Source organism: Vulpes lagopus, chromosome 12 (assembly GCF_018345385.1).
Source record: "Vulpes lagopus strain Blue_001 chromosome 12, ASM1834538v1, whole genome shotgun sequence".
NCBI lineage: Eukaryota > Metazoa > Chordata > Mammalia > Carnivora > Canidae > Vulpes > Vulpes lagopus.
In genome coordinates this window covers 55,954,774-55,973,028 of record NC_054835.1, presented here as the reverse complement: position 1 = coordinate 55,973,028, position 18,255 = coordinate 55,954,774, and the positions used below count along the sequence as shown (strand labels likewise).

The window sequence follows — 18,255 nt, the reverse complement described above, 5'->3', positions numbered from 1 at the left end:
AAGTCTGGCTCTGGGTTGCACAGTCTACTAGAGCCCGTGAAGACTGGAAAGGCAGGCAGTGTTTAGACCTTTCTGTGTAGACAGAGGCAAGCCACTGATGACCAGCCAAACCACTCTACATCCTGCTCTCATAAATTACCTCCTCCACGCATGTACCCATGCATACCTCTTTCCAGAGCTCTCTGGGGAAAATCCCAAGATCCAGAAGTAAGTCAAATCCTGCTGACCACTATCAGTAGCAGAAACCAACCAGAACAAGCCAAAGGTCCTTGGTGGCCCACGTCCTCCTCCCATCCCGCTGGTATCCTGCTGAGTCTCCCACACCTGCCCCCAAGGTACTTAAATCACCCCAAGTGCTGCGGCTGCCACTTTGGAAGACTTCAGAGTAGCTGCCAAAGCTAGACTCGCACCCTGGGACCTGCAATCCCACTCGAGCCCCGAAAGAGCTAGAAGGTTCTCCAACTGGAAACAGCCCAAATGACCATCAGCAGTAAGGGACTGCAGAATAGACACAAAGTGGAGGATCATCCAGGCAGGAGAGCAAACGGCCATGAGGACACATGGCATAACCAAGGACCCTTACCCAATGCGACAGGGAATGAAAGAAGTCCCCAAACAAGATTGGTTCTGAGTCCACGGATTCTGTTCAAATCTGTGTGTTGAAGGCAGTGGTGGCCCTAGGGGGGCTTCTGGGGTGCTGACAATATAGCATTCAGTTGTGGGGGGGTTTTAAGTTTTATTTATTTGAGAGAGAGATGGAAAGACTCAAGTGGTGGGAGGGGCAGAGAGAGAGGAAGAAGCAGATTCCCTGCTGAGCAGGGAGCCTCATATGGGTCTTGATTCCAGGACCCTGAGATCAAGACCTGGGTCAAAGGCAGATGCTTAACCAGTTGAACCACCCACGCGCCCCTGCTGAGGCATTTCAGAACACTAACGTGTCTGGACACCAAGGAGTCCTCCCCCAGGGGCTGTCCTAAAATTAATCTGATCAGCAGAATGGCCTTAGGACATGTACCTTGTGAATGTTTACTAGATTTAGCAGATAAAAATGCAGGAAGCCTTGTGACATTCAAATTTCTAGTAAACAGGGGATCCCTGGGTGGCTCAGCCAGTTAGCTTGCCTTTGGCCCCGGGCCGTGATCCTGGGGTCCTGGGATTGGGTCCCGCATGGGACCTGCTTCTCCCTCTGCCTGTGTCTCTGCCTCTCTCTCTCCCTGTGTTTCTCATGAATGAATAAATAAAATCTTTAAAAAAAAATTCTGGTAAACAATTTTTTTTAAGATTTTCTTTTTTTTTTTTTTAAGATTTTATTTATTTATTCATAGAGACAGAGAGAGAGAGAGAGGGCAAAGACAGGCATGGGGAGAAGCAGGCTCCATGCAGGGAGCCCAACATGGGACTCGATCCCGGGTCTCCAGGATCACACCCCGGGCTGCAGGCGGCGCTAAACCACTACACCACCGGGGGGCTGCCCAAGATTTTATTTTTAAATAATCTCTGCATTTAATTTGGGGCTTGAACTCACAACCCTGAGGTCAAGAATCACATGCTCTTCAGACTGAGCCAGCCAGGTGCCCTAAACATTAAAAAAAAATTTTTTTTAATAGAGTTGACATACAATGTTGCATTAGTTTCAGGTGGAAATCAGAATTTTGGATACAGGGGCAGCCCCGGGGGCTCAGCGGTTTAGGGCCGCCTGCAGCCCAGGGCGTGATGGGGTGGCTTAATAAATAAAATCTTAAAAGGAAAAAAAAGAATTTTGGATACACAATTTTTTAGCATAAGCCTGTCCCAAATATTGCATGGGACAGGCTTATCCTCAAAAAATTATTTGTGGGGTTCCTTGGGGTGCCAAGATGAGGTTGGGACAGTGTGGGTCCCAACAGGGGCCCCTGGAGAGAAATGGGCTTCCCTCGGAGGCACAGACTTCTCTCCCAGCACCGTCTGGCCTGTGTGGCTCTTGGAACACTATCCCCACGGGCAGGTTCTGAGGTCTGTCCAGGTTCAGGGCGCAAGAGAAGCTTTCTGTCTATCTGAGAAGCATCACAAGGGACATTGAGGACACTCCCACAGCAGAACCAGAGATGAGCTGTGTATTTGAAATAGAGTCAGTATAATCCAATGTCCCGTGTGGGGATGGTTGACCCTGAGTGCTGCTTTTTAGATCCCCTTATTGATAGTTTTACTCTCTTTTTTTGTTGTTGTTAAAGATTTTATTTATTTAGTCATTGAGAGACACACAGAGAGAGGCAGAGACACAGGCAGAGGGAGAAGCAGGCTCCCTGTGGGGAGCCCGATGTGGGACTCGATCCCGGGACCCTGGGGTCATGCCCTGAGCTGCAGGCAGATGCTCAACCGCTGAGCCACCCCTGTGCCCTACAGCTTAATTCTTCATGCCAGTCTTCTTCCAGCAGCAGCTCCCTTGAAAGGGTCCTGTACGAACCACTGCTCCCCAGCTCTGATTGTGCCCATTGGCCTCCGTACCACTCTTCTCACAGGACGGCTTCCCTTAGAGGTGCCACCCTCGCTCCCTCCGGTCTGGCTTCCTGGTCCACCAGACAATTCCGTGCATGTCTGAATGGCAGCTGTGGGCTGGGCTCCCGTTCCCTCCCATAAGGCTCTCTGGTCCCAAGCAAACCAAGGGCTGTGGCTTGGCTCCTGATTCAGGGCTCCAGAACATTCTATGATAGTTTGGAGCCAGTTGTCCAGGGCACACGGAGATCCCCCTGGAGAGCCGTGTTACCTAACTTCCCACATGTTCCAGCACAGTCTCACCTCTGACCCGGCTGAGCCCCAATCCCACTAAGGATCTGAAGCTGCGAGGATGACAGGAACAGATAGAGCTGTCCTCATGATCCAGTAGACAACGGAGGTCTCGGTATAGGAAGAGTGCTCTGAGCGGCTGCATGTCACTACGGGGAAGCTAAGAAATGTCAACTCTTCGGAGGGAAGGCGACATTAACAGGAAGAAAGGCAAAGATCAAGACATGTCCCAGAATCCAAGGGATGGGACGGTCAGCAGCGTCACATGCAGCCAGAATGGAGAAAAGATCTCAGATGCTCCTAACAACAAGGCCCCTGGTGGCCTTTAAGTCTTTCAGGAGAGAAGGGTAGGTAGGGAGGCCAGATGCAGGGGAGCAGCCTCAAGGAGAGGAAGCAGCGGTCGCAGCAGGGCAGATGCCATCTGTTGAAGATACACTGACCGGTTGGCATGGCTGGGGCCTGGAGAATTCTCCCCGCATCTCCCATCTTCTCCCTCCCTCCCCGACACCCCCACCACCAGCATGGGTGTCCAGCCTGCAGCAACTCTGGCAGCCCGCAGAGCCTGGCACAGTGTGGCAGTGAGCATCTGCCTGGGCCCAGGTGAGCGACGTCCTGGTCCCAGGACCTCTGGGAGCTTCCCACACGGGGCTGCACCTGCTCCTCCCCGCTCCCCTCAATGGGACAACTGCCCAGTTCTCACTGCAGGCCCCAGGGGAGTCCACCTGGAGGAGACTGAGAGGTGGATCCCCTGGGAGACAGAACCCAGAGACAGTCTGATGATGTTGAGACCCCAATTTTCCACGCAGAGCCATTGAAAGGCCCTAAGGTCAGGGAAGGCCGCTGTCTGTTATGGCATCTGGCCATCTGGCCCTCAGAAATTACCCCCTCCATGCATCCTCTTAGGGGGGAGTCACGTTTTTTGGTGGATTTGAGGGTGGCTTATTTCTCTCCACTCCTTCCCTGGACCGAAGTCCTGCCCTGCACACCTGGCCCTGAGCACATTTTGCCTGATTGGATTTACCTTATCAGCCTTAGTCTGTAACAGGCAGGTTCCCCAGGAAACAGAAACCGAGATGGAGGGTTGCAGGCCGGAGGTTCATGGAGGGAGAGCTCTCAGGGGCAGCCCCTGGTGGGGAGAGGGGGCAGGAGGGGGAGCAGCCTTGGGCAGAGGGGGGAGGCAGCCGTGGTGATGCAGTTGCCACAGAGGCCTCGGCCCATCTCACGGGAGCTCAGGAGCCGGGAAGGCCTCAGAGACACCCAGATCGAGGCAGAGGGCAGGCCTTTTTGCCCTGCGTTGACATTGGTTGAGGTGGCTTCCTGAGCTGAGGACAATCCTGCCAGCCAAGGGGTGGGTGCCCTGGATCACTGTCTCCAAGCTGCCAGGAGCTGCCCTAGCGGTGTGTTAGCACCAGCTTCCGGGGTCCTTGCCAGGGTGATAAATCCTGCAGCGGGGAAGAGTGTTCCCAGAACAACACACATGCCTTATCCAACGGAATGTTCTTCCTCTCCTGACCCAGTATCCTTGACTCAGATCTCACATTCTTCCAGCTACCGTCCACACCGTTGGCTTCCCGGGGTAGCCTTTTTCTCCCTGCAGGTGGCCCAGCACATTACCAGCTGAGTTAAGTTGTGATTTATTATTGTTTTTAAATTTTTCATGTATTCATTTGAGACAAAGAGAGAGATATATATATAGAGAGAGAGCGCATGAGCCAGGGGAGAGGCAGAGAGAGAGGGAGAAGCAGACCCCCCGGTGAGCAGGGAGTCCCGATGTGGAGCTTGATGGCTTGATCCTGGGACTTGAATTGTGACCAGAGCTGAAGGCAGACGCCCAACCGACTGAGCCCCCCAGGCGCCCCTAAGTTGTGATTTAGGCCAAAGTATTGACCTGGAACAAAGAGGAGAGATGGAGTAGATCCTTGAGGTACGGGGAGGGTTGGCACATGTCTTACAAGGAGGAGTTTTGTCTTCCAGTAAGGAGAAAGCACTCACCTATCACAGGCAGGGGTGGGGGGGTTCGCACAGGAGGGGGTCACAGGTGTGAGGGTCCAAAAGGCTCAAGGAGAACCCAGCACTGAGTCTAGCAACCCAGATCTCCCCAGATGTCTCAGAGTCGCCCTTCTTCCCAGTTCCGGTCCTCCTTGGCATAGCTGGCTCACTGAGGTTGGGGATGCAAACCTCCTCTAGGGCCCTGCTGCCCTTACTAAGTCTGGGATGTGCTTCTCTACTTTTCTCCGTTCCCTAACTTCGGGAGGCAGGGTTTCTTCACACTCTGCCAAGGAGACCCTCTGGCTTTTATACTGAGCCTCCAATTGGTGACCCATCAGCCACAGCTCTTTGCTTTTTCCAGTGTGACTGCTGCCAACAGTAGTCATGAGATCCCATAGTCCTTATATGACTGCTCTCCCACATGGTGCAGATGCCTGCGATTGTTCACCACCACCCACATTTGGTGGGGTCACTGCCCACCAAAGTTTTAATGATTGTACCACTGTAGTGTGCGAGGGCCCAGAATATCATACCTCCCACTACTGGTGGGGATCCGCATTAACAGGCTAGCGACCCAGCTCTAGAATCCCATTTAGAGTCTGTTCCCTAGGACCACACTTGGCACTAAAATTGTTATGGGTCAGATTCTGCAGGAAATAGACTTAAAGACTCAGATCTGCATGAAGACATTTACTGGAAGTGCCCTCAAGGTCAGCAGAGGTGGGCAGACGGAGTTTAACCCTCTGGAAGAGACAGTTCCAGTAGAGGCCTCAGCTGATCCCAGGAGAAGCTCTGAAGCTGGGGGGCCCCTCCCAAGTGTCCTGAATGGAGGTGAGAGGGCCAGGCTTTGTTTCTCCTGAAGGACAGTCGTTGGATGGGTGAGGCACCTTCTTTCAGCCAAGAGCAATCCTTGGAAAGGTACCAAAGCTGTGAGCCTCGGCAGCCAGTCCCTGGCAGCTGGGGAAGGGTTCCTAAGATCTGAAGGTGGATTCGAGCTGTGTGCACAGTATCTACTGACGCTCATACCCCCAACAGGTTTCATAAACCCCTGGGAAATAGAAACCAGGTTGAAAGTGTGGCATGGGCCCCCCAGAGTAGGTGTTCTTGCAACTAGGTCTTGATTCTTCTGTTGAGGAGGATGCCATTTAACTTCTTGACTTCCTGTGGATTTATTTTGAAGCCTCATTTGCATAGATAGGTTGGCTTCACTGCAGGGCTGAGTGGAGCCCCATCTTTATTTGACGTTCAAGATCTGATATGTTACACAGGCAGTTTCCTCGGGAAGCTTCCAGAGTTTTCTGGAATGAAGGTGTCAAAGGCAGGGAGGGATCGCCACCTCCTGGAGAAAGAGGGGACCTACGGCTCCCTGAGCTTCTGGAGCCCTGCTGGCCAACAGAAAGGTCATAGGAGAACCATATGTGATGTTTTTCGATTTTGTAGAAGCCACATGAAAAAGAACCAAAAGAAACAGGTGAACTTGATTTTATTTTTTTATTTTTTTAGGTGAACTTGATTTTAATAGTATATTTTATTTAACCTAATACATATAAAGTATTGCCATTTCAACAATATAAAATTAAGATATTTTAGATGCTTTTTTTTTTTTTTTTTTTTTGCAAACAAACCTTCAAAGTTCAGTGTATGTTTTACACTTACAACCCATGTCAATTCAGACTAGCCGCATTTTAAGCATTCAAGAGCTAAATGTGGTTAGGGGTTACCACAACGGGCAGCACAGATCTAGAGGCTGAAGGAGGAGACGACAATGAGAAAGTGTGTGTGTGTGTGTGTGTGTGTGCACATGCTTATGAGTGTGTGTGTGCACGTGTGGGGGTGAGTGTGCATGTGTGGCATATGTGTCTGTTCCTCTCCATATCTAGGAAACACGGAGAGCAGGGGACTTGAGGAAAGGCAGAGTGTCCCTGAGACCCGCTGACACATTCAGGGCCATTGGGAGACATTGGCTGGTTTTGTTCAATCACTCAACCAAAGTCTTTGGACATACTAGGCGTCAGACCTGTGCTGGATGCTGGGCACTAAGATGGAGAAGGGTGTCATAGAGGGGAATAAATAACCACACAGGGGTTACCAGGTAAGTGGAGGGATAAAGCAGGGGAGCGGGGTGCTTGGAGGACGTCATAGATATGAAGGCCCAATCTAGGTTTCGTGAGATGAAAAGAAATTTTTTAGGTAAAAATAGGAGTTGAAGTTGAGGCATAAAATCTTCCCGGCAGATGGCGAGCACGTGAAAGGGCACCAGGCACCAATGATTAGAGTCCTGAAGGAAGCAGCCGAGGTCCGAGCATGGAGCATGTGTGCAGGGTGCAGAGCTGGAGGACAGGGTTAGAGGTAGTAGAGGGGATGGATTCCAGAAGGACTACCTGTGTCATTCTCTGGTGGTTCCAGGAGAGCCACAGAGAGATGGCAAGCCAAGAAGCCGGATGATCAGGTTTGCATTTTCAACCTCCCTGGGAACAAGGTGGTGGATGGATTAGGCGGTGGGGGGTATGGTAAGGAGGCCACAGCCTCGGTGTGGGGGGTGTAGGTGAGAGATGGGGATGAACTCATACCAGCAGGTAACATTCATCACTAACAGGCCCAAGCAAAGCACTCTAGATTGACCAGGCCAGTTAAATTCTCAACAGCCCCAAGAAGTAGGTACTATTATGACTCCTATTTCACAGAAAGGAAACTGAGTCTCAGAGAAGTGAAATAGCTTGCCCAGGGTCACAGAGTGAGTCAGTGGTAGAACAGGCTTCAAACCCCGCTCCGTCCGATCCTGGAACCCCACTCCTGGCCATGGCATCACAGCACCACGGCACCACCTTATCTCCCTGTGGAGCGGCCCCCAGTGTAGCTGCCTTGGACCTGGGGGATGTGGAAAGAGGGTAAAGGGGCCATGACTTGGGTTTTGATCGCATGTGGAGCCGAACATCAAGGGTTAACCCTCAAGTGGCACACTTGGCACCCAGGTAAGTGATGCTGCCATCAACCTGGGTGAGGAATCTGGGAGAAGAAATGGGTTTGGGGGAAATGGGTTTGTGATATTTGGATGGTCATCCAGGAAGTACCCATGAGTTGGTACAGAGGAGAAGGCCCCGGCCTGGCGAGCTGGGACTTGGTGGTGAAGAGGGTGGCATGGCTGAGTGACAGCTGCCTTACTGTTCTTCAGGTTGGTCCAGTGCATCTGCTGTCCGTGGTCCCTGTATCCAAAGGAAGGAGGGAAACAGGGTGAACCTGCCAAACCTGGGCTCTCACTCATTGCTCAACCTTTTCAGTGGTGCCCCCAATACAAAGTTTTTTGCCCTGAAGATTGCAACCATTTCTGAGTCAGGAGTGAGAATGGCCAAGGGCCGGCTCATCTGGCTCCTGATCCTGACTGCACTGCAGAGTGATCCTGGGCCAATCCCATGATTCTCCCAGGGCATCAACACAAAAAGGGGGAAGGCTCCAGGGGCAAGAAGGACCCCTGGAATTCCAAAAGCCCATGAGTCTTGAGCAACCCCCAGCTGGAGCTTCAGGCAGGGGGATTACTCCAGATAGGGACGGGGGTGCAGGCGGGCTCCCCAGGGTAACCCCCCTCCCACTCCATGTTCCTAGCTGAAGACCCCAGTGCTGAAGTCACCCTAGAGCCTCCAAACACGCACTCCAGGGTAAAAGGAGTTCTCTGGGCTCCTCTGGATTCTCTCATACAGGGAAACTTGGAGAGGCCAAGTAGGCTGAGGCTCCCCCGTTGGGCAGTGTGAGGCCTGAGGCCCATGCACACTTTTTAACCCAGTGGCCGGTTAAGATAGGGATAAGACAGGGCCTGCTTCCCACAGATCAGTTGATCTTGCTGCCAGCTCTCTTGCCTCCTGTCCCCTGGCAGCCCCTTCGCAGGGGGAGGGGCCAGACTGGCTCAGTTTCTTGCAGGCATGTTTGTAAATAAGCAAAATTCCCCTGAGAAGATTCTCTATTCCCCAAGAAGGGCTGGGTGTTGGGGCCATGAGAGGAGGGCTTTCTCCACTGCGGATGAAGGGTTTTTCTGTTTTTTTTTTTTCATTTGGCAATTAGGAAAATAAAAACTAAGCCAATGCTCCCATCGTAGCTCACGCCACTCACCAGCTTGGGTGTGCAGACTGTGGTTGGGGGCTCAGGGACTGGGAAGGGGTCAAGCCTCAAACCTGAACTGGAGCATCTAAGGTGTGAGTGAGGTGGGGAGGAATGTACCGAGCTTCTTCTAAAAGGACTCTGATGCAGCTCAAACTGGGGATGACAGAAAAGGCTGAGAGACAGCCGGGGCAGCTCCTTGGCTGTATGGGGAGAGGAGGATGGGAAACTGACCAAATGGAAGGACAGGAACCTTGCCCCCGCCCCCAATATGGTACGTCACTGAGCACCGAGACTGTACCAGGCACTGTACTAGGCATGGGAGTGACACACATACTTAGCACATGATCCACATGCTCAAAAGGGGTTTAGTTAGTAAGGGAGAGATTAGCTTTGAAACCAAGGGTTCTTACCTACAACCTAGCACTTTCCTGCGTGGGGGTGGGAAGGAGGCCTCACAGCATGGGAAGGAGACTTCACAAAAGGGGGGCTCATACTTGCTCTCTCACAGAGGACTAATCCATGTAAAGCACTTAGTATAGTACCTGGTATTAAATTACAGCTCAATAACTGGTAGCTATTATTAGCCATTATTACAAGAAGCCGCAGAATAAACATGGCACATCTTCCTGGAGTGCCAATTTTACTCAACGATTAGGGAGGAAGGACATTCTTTTTATATTAAAACGAACACAGGCATAAGCTGGAGTAGAGTGCAAAACTCTCCTGGACATCCAAGATTTTGGGCCCGCATTGCCCTGCCCCTTCTGCCTACTTGCTCACCCTCTCCCTCTATCCTTTGATAGACACAAGAACTAGAAAAGCCCCTGCACTTGGAGTCAGGGAAACTGGATTCCAACTTGGCTCTGCAGGTTACTACGCTGTGACCTTAAGCACTGAATTCCTGGACCCTGTTTCCTCACTAATAAGATGGGGTCACGTACACCTATATCCACGGGCACTAGGCTGGCTCAGTCTGCGTAGCCCTGTGAATCCTGATCTTGGGGTTGTGAGTTCAAGCCCCATATGGGGCCTAGAGCTTACTTTAATAAAAAATAAAGAAAGGAAGGAATAAAGAAAGAAAGAAAATTCTAAAACTATATCCACGATTATGATAATAGATTTGAATGTGCCTGGCACAGCACCTGGTCAATAATAGGTGATCAATAAATGTTAGGAGCTTGGGCTAAAGGGGCATGGTAGGTGCGAGAGAAGCTATGTTATTGATGTTAAGCCTGCCAAGTCTTTATGGGGAGTGGGGAACTGAGTCCTCCCAGCAGTGACTCCAGATGGCCATTCTGTGCTGTGGTCTAGGATGGGAAGGCTGTGGTTTGCGAGCCCAGCTCTGCCCCTAACTTGTATCCTAATTCCTCTTCAGCTCACCTAACCACAGTTTTTTCTATACTTTAGTATGTGAGTTTTCTAAGATTTGGGCCCCTTGACAGCCACCCCAACTCCAATTATTATATAAATATTCTGTAAGTGCTTGGTTCAGGACACATTATCTACTCAGGCTGCCATCTGTGCTTCATGTATGTTCTTATGACTTTTCCAGGAGTGTGGTTCTGTAGCCTTGGTAGTCTGTATACTACCCAAAGAGCAGGAATCCTGCCTTTTTACAGAACCCAAATACTATAATATTGAACCATCTTCCTAATTTCTCATGGATGGTCTTGCAGAAAAATGTGGGAAAAAAATTATTTTGACTGAGAAAGGTTAGGGCCATATCCTGAGTATTCTTAATTTCCTTCTAACAACCCATTATGAATCTGTCCTCTGAGAATGTATCTAAATCTTTTGGAACTTCCTTAAGGGACACATTAGTATAATTACTTTTTATATTTCAAAATGGCAATATGGAGCAAACCCTAAGTATAACAGTTCTGTCTGTCTAGAATTTTAGTCCAGGAAGGGAGGGCAGAAGTATTATAGGAACGGTTAAAGCTTTATGGAGGGAACTGTAGGTCAGGCACTGTTCTGTTTCTTTCAATCCTCCCAATTGCCCGGTGAACCGGGTACTGCTATTATCACGCCAATTTTACCGATGAGGAGAGAAGTTTATCAGCTTCCCTACTTTTGTAAGACTAGTCAGTGGCAGCAACAAGATTTGGAACCCAGGGGCAGCCCGGGTGGCTCAGTGGTTTAGTGCCACCTGCAGCCCAGAACGTGATCCTGGAGACCCAGGATCGAATCCCTGCATGGAGCCTGCTTCTCCCTCTGCCTGGGTCTCTGCCTCTCTCTCTCTGTCTCTCATGAATAAATAAAATCTTTAAAAAAAAAGAAAAAAAAAAGAATTGGAACCCAGCTTCCCACTCCTCACTGGCCCACCTCTTGCCATGCATATTAAGTAAAACTCATGGAGCTGGGAGCCCCTCTAGGTGGGTTTAAGGCCAAACCATAGAGGCCACTAACGCTTGCTTGTCTTTCTGACCTCTCTCTGTACCTCCTTCACCAACCCCTTGACCCCTCCCCGAGGGGTCACGACCTTCCAAGCTCTGCATAGAAATTTCCTAGATACACTCTATACATATCTTTTATAGCCTTGCTTACAAGCTGCCTTGGAGTTGCTTTTTAGCTATTGAATAGGCATATGTTTTGTCTGCCCAACTAGGCTGTAAACACCTAGAGGACAGGGCCGGCATCTTGCTGCTTCTGACCCCTCCCAGCGCGTAGGACTGGGCTGGGGACGCCTAGCAGGCTCGTTAAACGTTGTTGACTTGCCCGGGTGCCCCCCGCACTTCCTCCTCCGGGTCCCCACCCAGGGGCCCCGCTCCCCTTGCTGTCACCCCCTCCGGCCCCGCCCCTCCGTCGCGAGCCCACCTTTTCCCCCGCCCCCGGCGGCATCTCCAGCGTCCCCTAGCGACGAGGCGAGAGCTCCTAGCAACCGCATCTCGGCTCCCTGACGACGGCGGCACGCAGGCCACGTCAGCGCGCCGTGGCCCCGCCCCCGCGCCGGCTGGCCCCGCCCCTCCGTGCCGCGTTCGCCGCCGCCGCTGCCGCCGCCGCCGCCGCCGCCGCTACCGCCGCCGCCGCCAGCACCGCCGCCGCCCGAGACTCGCGCAGAGCAGTTATGGCGGATCCCGCAGCGCCCGCGCCCGCAGCTCCGGCTCCCGCCCAGGCCCCGGACGCGGCCCCGACCCCGGACGCGGCCCCCGCCCCGGCGCCCGCCCCGGACTCGGCCTCCGGGCCGTCCTCGGACTCCGGCCCCGAAGCCGGCTCGCAGCGGCTGCTGTTCTCTCACGACCTGGTGTCGGGCCGTTACCGCGGCTCGGTGCACTTCGGGCTGGTGCGCCTCATCCACGGCGAGGACTCGGACTCGGAGGGCGAGGAGGAGGGCCGCGGGAGCTCGGGCTGCTCCGAGGCGGGGGGCGCGGGCCACGAGGAGGGCCGGGCCAGCCCGCTGCGCCGCGGCTACGTGCGCGTCCAGTGGTACCCGGAGGGCGTCAAGCAGCACGTGAAGGAGACCAAGGTGCGGCGGGCGGGCGGGCGGGCGGGGGCCGGGGCTGCCGCAGGAGCCCTAGGCCGGGGAGGGAGGCTCGCGAGGCGCTGGCCGGACTGGTGCAGCTGCAGTGGGCCGAGGCGCGGGGCCGAGCCTCCGCGGAGGGGACGCTCCGGTGCAAAGTCATTGCACCAGCCCCGGGCCGCCGGGCCCCGGGCTTCCCCGCGCGGAGGGACTTCCACGCCCTGCGGCGCGGTGGTTGGGCCTCAGCGTTCTACGGGGACCCACTACAGCGGGGGGGGGGGGGGGAGAACTCGTGAGGCCCCGGGGCACGCTCGGATCACACCAGTGCGGCGTTTCGCTGACCCCCGAGGAGCTGCCTGCTGCATTGTGCATCCGGAAAGGCAGGCCGTGCCGGGCCGGACGGGCGAGGGCTGTGGGCGTTCCAAAACAAAGATCGAGATGAGCCTCTCCGGCGGCACAGAAAAACCCAAGAAGTTCCCTAGTTGACAGAATGCGTTATTATGGCCGGAGAAAACCAACCTCTTCCCCTTCCCTACCGCCCCCCGACCCCGCACCTCCTTTTTTTTTTTTTCTTTTTTTACCTTGTTGCCTCGTCTTAATTGCTGCAGGGAACTTTGTGAGTATAATCATTAACAATCAGAGCCGTGATATTAATAGTACGGGGTGGGGGGGATGTGACAGCTGCGACTGGGATTGATGACTCCCAAGTGCAGTTGGACTTTTTGGAAAAAAAAAAAAAGAAAGAAAGAAAGGGAAAAAAAAAAAAAAAAGAAATTACTATAGAAGCCTGGATGGAGAAGAGCCACCCCGTTTGGAAAGCGAGGGTTGTTTCCTGACCTGAGGTGTCAAGCAAACATCAGACCCCCTTATGGGCGCTTGGGGTGAGGCTGGTGAATATTACAGTTTTAAGGACAAAGGGGTTTATCGTCTTAAACCTGAAACCTTGAGCCAAGGTTGGTTTGGTGGCTGCTGCTTCTGTCTTGTTTTCCTGAGTGTGAGTTCCTATCAGTGATTCACACATGCACGCACACACCCCTGTATCTTTCACCCCTTCTTCGTCTCCTCCTTCTCCCCTTCAAGAAAACATTTCTAAGCAGGAATCAGGCCTGGGCTGTTGACAGGTCTGATTTCAGGGGAGGGCACTTGAGAAGTTAATCTGGGTTTCTCATACACTGGGAGACAAAGGCCACAGAGGAATAGGGAGGGCTTCTTGCCATACTACAGAGGGGGGTCTGTGATCACAGCTCTGGCAGGAGAAAAGGCCCCACTCCCAGGAAGAGCCTGCGATCCACTTCCTGGTGGCAAGTGACTGTTGTTACGAGCAGGGTCTTCCTCCTTGCCAGCGCGTTTGCACCCACAGAACAGGGAGATCCGCATCCAGGACCCCTGGCTTCCCCTCAGAGAAACGCGAATCAGGCATTAGTTGCTCTGACTCGGGAAGAAAATTACAAGTTCGTGTGCAAAAGTATGTGGAAAATAGTACTTTTTATAGCGGGAGGCTTGTTTAAAAATTACCACCAGCGTTGTTGTGTGGGAAAGAGAAGATTTTTGCTAGTTTCTGCATTGCCTTACTAACAAATGGTTGCTCATGTCTTTCTGTGGGTTTTTGAGAAATGTCTTTCCCTAACCATCTTCTCCAGAGGTTTGTGACTTTTGGAATGCAACTCATTTCACTGTGTCATGGCCTCCTGCCCTGGGACTCGGGCGGGCAGGCCAAGCTCGCTGCCGGGAGCTGCCATGTTTATCAGTGGTTGTTCCTGTTCATCTTGACTTTGGTGGTTAACTTTATTTACAATCATGCTCCGTCTGCCTCCTCCCACCGTGTGTGATTATTCAAAGTTTGACTCAAAATACCGATTTAGGAATTAAATTGAAGGTAATTTTTAGGTACCAGCTTGGATATATTTTGAAGCTGCCCTCTTGTGATTGGCTTTGAATTTGTTGAAATCCATCGTGGGTCCAGTGGTGGTGGTGGTGGTGTTTTCTTTCCCACTGTAGTGTCTGCAGCTTCTGAGCTTATCAAAAACTAAGGGGCATAGGAACTCCAGGAAGTGGTGGCACATAGTATCCACCTGAGGATGTTAAGACCCAGTTCTTCTTTTAGGAATTAAGAGTAAGTTTGGAGAATGTGGAGGTGTGTATGCCTGATAGGTGGCTATAGGTTACCATGAAGCCTAGGCACAGATGACCCCGACTAGGGTGGTAGGGTGGGTCCCGGGACCTTGCATTTTAGGAAGTGGTAGGAAGATTTTTTTTTTTTTTTCTTCTCATTTCTCACCCCTTATAAATCCATGGAGGTGTCAGGGTGCTGTAAAGGAAAGACCATTTGACCAAAGCTGACCACTTAGGTTCTGATTCCTGCTCCATAACGAATTTGGTTATGAGATTTAAGGACCTAATTACTGATAGAATAATGTGGTGACAGTATTGAGAAACATATTTCTTTTTAAAGCTGCCACCTATTGGAATTGTTTTATTTATTTATTTATTTATTTTATTTATTTATGTTGGAATTGTTTTAATAGTACCCTTTTATGTAGAGTGTTCAGTAGGCTGTGAAGTATTTTTGTAGTTTTCAGGTTAATTTGTTGGGCAATGAGTAAGGCTTAATATTCGTCTCTTAAGTTTTTAATGAACAAATTCATAAGGAGCGTTGAAGAGGCTGGCCAACAAGGTCTACCCCCTCCTGGCCACTTCAATGAATATTTCAACAGAAATAAAATAAGTAGCTCTTCCTTGAAACTGCAGAATGTGTGGTCCAGTTCCAGAGGCTTCCAGCAGCCAAAGTTAAGCTTCTTTACAACTTAAAAGAAGCCTGCACCTTGTGCTCCTTCCTTTCCTCAGTCTCCCGTCCCCTTTAGTGTAGTAGCTGACTTATCCACATGAAACTTTTCCCATTTGGCCATGGATCATCATCTTTTTCTTTCTTCTTTCTTCTTTCTTCTTTCTTCTTTCTTCTTCTTCTTCTTCCATTTTATTTATTCATCTTGAGTGACAGAGGAAGAAAGATAACATGATGGGGGTGCAGAGGGAGAGGGAGAAGCAGGCTCCCTGCTCAGCAGGGAGCCCGATGCAGGACTTGATCCCAGAACCCTGGGATCGTGACCTGAACGGAAGGCAGAGGCTTAACCGACTGAGACCCCCAGGTGCCCCTGGCCACAGATCTACGTGACTTGCCCCTTCCCCATCAGTGACCATCATTGAGTAAAATTTTGGAATAAAGCCAAATGCCGAGGTTTCTGCCTTCCTGAGCACTGGCTAGACATGGTGTGTCTTTGCAGTCTCCACTTGTCCTGATTGGACAGAATGGCCCCTGTGAGGAAGAGAACAGACCACTGCCTATCAGTCGAAGTCTGGGGGTTCCTGTCTGTGCTTTAGTTTTCCCGTCTCTTATACACACTTTTTGCTTAAAGTTGCCACAACTTCTAAAGTCTCTCCTGGTTTGAGAGTTAATGTCTCTAAATTAAAGCTGTATCTGTGCTCACTCTGCTTCTCTAAGGTTGTGTGTTTGTAGCATCCCTCATGACAGGTCCCTTAGGAATTGGCTTTTTGGTTTATTTTTGGCTTCTTATGCCAACATTTCCATGGGGAAAGCTATTTAGATGTAGCATCATAGCGTGTGAAGGTTGCTTGCTTCACTTGTCCAGGTGCTGGACCCACTAAAAGCAATTGTTCTTAGTGATGTCATAGAAGTTATGTAAGGTTAACCAAGATGCAGGACTGAGTGCATCTAATTGCATTTTATTCAGATAGGATCACAGCACTTGCAGACTCACACAGCTGTTCTGTGATTTTATTCTTTGTCCTTTGGTTCCCCCCTTCTAACTCCGGGGACTCAGTGCCTTGAGGGTGTCTCTGTCTGACTTGCTGCTTTGCTCAAGGGCACTTTCACCAGAAGAGGGATGTGGGTTTGTGTCCTGTGATTGGAAGTCAAAACCCTTGGGTGCTCTTCCCGTGTCACATACTCTGAGTGACCTTGGCCTAGTCACTGCCTCATTTTCTCTCTGGAATAAAGATCTGTCTTTCTGGCCTCTGAAATGAGCCTGAACCAGAAGCGTAGTTGGGTGGTATGGCCACTTGGCTATTAGCAGCCACCATCCTGATGTCCATCAGGCAGAGCCAGCCCCATCCCTGTAGGAAATCACTTCCCTGCATCACAGAGCACGGCACCTGAAGAGGCAAAAGGAGCCCTAGAGGGATTTATATCAGTGGTGGAGGAATTCCTATTAATCAATCATGTTGCTCATGATCTGGTGGATTATGGATTTTTTAAAATATTTATGAGAGAGAGAGAGAGAGAGAGATCACAAGTAGGAGGGAGGGGTAGAGGAAGAAGCAGACTCTCCACTGAGCAGGGAGTGAGACTGGATCACAGGACCTGAGCCAAAGGCAGATGCTTAACCGACTGAGCCACCCAGGTGCCCAGATAGAACTTATTAAGTCGCTTCTATAAATACTCAAGAACTTCACTCCTCGTTTACTTTATGCATGTTTAATGTAACACCTGCCAAAGTCCATTAACTTCCGAGTGGGGGTGTGTGTAGAATGAATATATAGGTATATATATGTGTGTGTATATTTCCCAGAATTTGGAAGACATCCTTTGAAATTTCCAAAAGACTATTACAAGGATGGTAGAGTATTGCTTTTGTGTTTTAGAATAATAATGACAAACATTATGTAGTGTTACTAAGTGCCGGGCACGCTTTACGTGTAGTACTCAGTGCTCCCAGCAACGCTGAGAACTAGGTACTACCATTCATGTATCTCAGAGGAGGAAACTGGGGGGCAAGGAAGGAGGTTAAATAACTTGTCCCATGTCACACTGCTAATGAGTGGAGGAACCCTACTTCAAATAGAATTAAATGTAGTTTGCGCTCACCTGAGAATGTTTAAGTTCGGGATTCATAGATCATTATTGTATCAAGCACCCTGATTAAACATGAGTCACAGACCCTGTGGTTGGCATTAATCATCCAGTCTTTAAACACTTGAAAGTCTTAGTGGAGAGGATGTAACCACGGGTAAGGAGAGAGGAAGGAGCAGGGTATTGGGATGGGTGGAAGGAGAGAGGGAGATCACGCTGGGTAGCAGAATGGGAGAGACACTAGACTGGCACTTGTCGTGCTTCTCTTCTGCACTTTTCATTCCCTGACCCAGCAGTCATTCTCAAAATAATTGTCAAAAAGCACATTTTATTTCTAGAAAACCTGTGAGTGCCCCAAGATGTTGAATGAAAGCAATCTCTGCAAGCGTGATTCATTCCAACATTGGCTTATTCCCCCTCTGCACCCCACCCCCAACCAAAAGTCTGAGGAACTGGCATTTCTGTGTTATCTTAGAAATGGTCCATGTTAGGAAATCCAGCTTCACCTCCTGCCCCTAAAGACCTGCCCCCTCTCTTGGTGCTGTTGTTACCGTCCCACTGGGAATGCTGAGTCATGAGACAGGTTCAGAAGGACTCCTTGGGGAGAGGCTGGGTGCCGCTGAGCTTCCGCTCCTTCCTCTTTAGTTGCCTCAAACTTGACTGTGCTGTCCACCTTGTTGTTGGTTTAGGACATTAAGGGTCCTTTTGCGCCTTCCCCATCCTCACTTCATTTTTATCCCTGCTTTTCTTTTTTTTAATTTTCCTATTCCCTCAAGAGAAATTTTGCCTTTTTTTACTGTTTTACCCAAGGGCCTCAAGGGGTCCAGTGGAAGCTCTGCTGGGCTAGTACTTTACAAAAGGGCTGTTGGTATAGCATGGGAAACGAATCACTGTTACAACAGCTCTGGCCCAGGATTGGTGTCACCTGCTCCTGCTGGTCCCCTCAGAGTTGGATTTAGGGTGATCTCTTTTCAAGAGCCATCCATCCTGTGGTTCTAACCAGGAGGGTATGATCTGTGCTCCTGTTCCAACTGACAGAAATTTTCAGTTTCCCTGTCCAGAGCTTATCCTGCTTCTGCATGGG

At 50.8% G+C, this 18,255-nt stretch overlaps 1 protein-coding gene across 2 annotated transcripts in view; it reads left to right on the top strand.

Moving 5' to 3' along the window:
• Positions 1 to 11,826: 11,826 nt before the first annotated feature.
• UBE2O (ubiquitin conjugating enzyme E2 O) overlaps positions 11,827 to 18,255 on the top strand; it is a 55,665-nt gene continuing 49,236 nt past the window's right edge. For both annotated transcript variants that reach the window (XM_041724930.1, XM_041724929.1), the window contains exon 1: positions 11,827 to 12,310. In XM_041724930.1, coding sequence (XP_041580864.1) covers positions 11,912 to 12,310 — 399 coding nt within the window. In that variant the 5' untranslated portion in view covers positions 11,827 to 11,911. The remainder of the gene's footprint in view (positions 12,311 to 18,255) is intronic.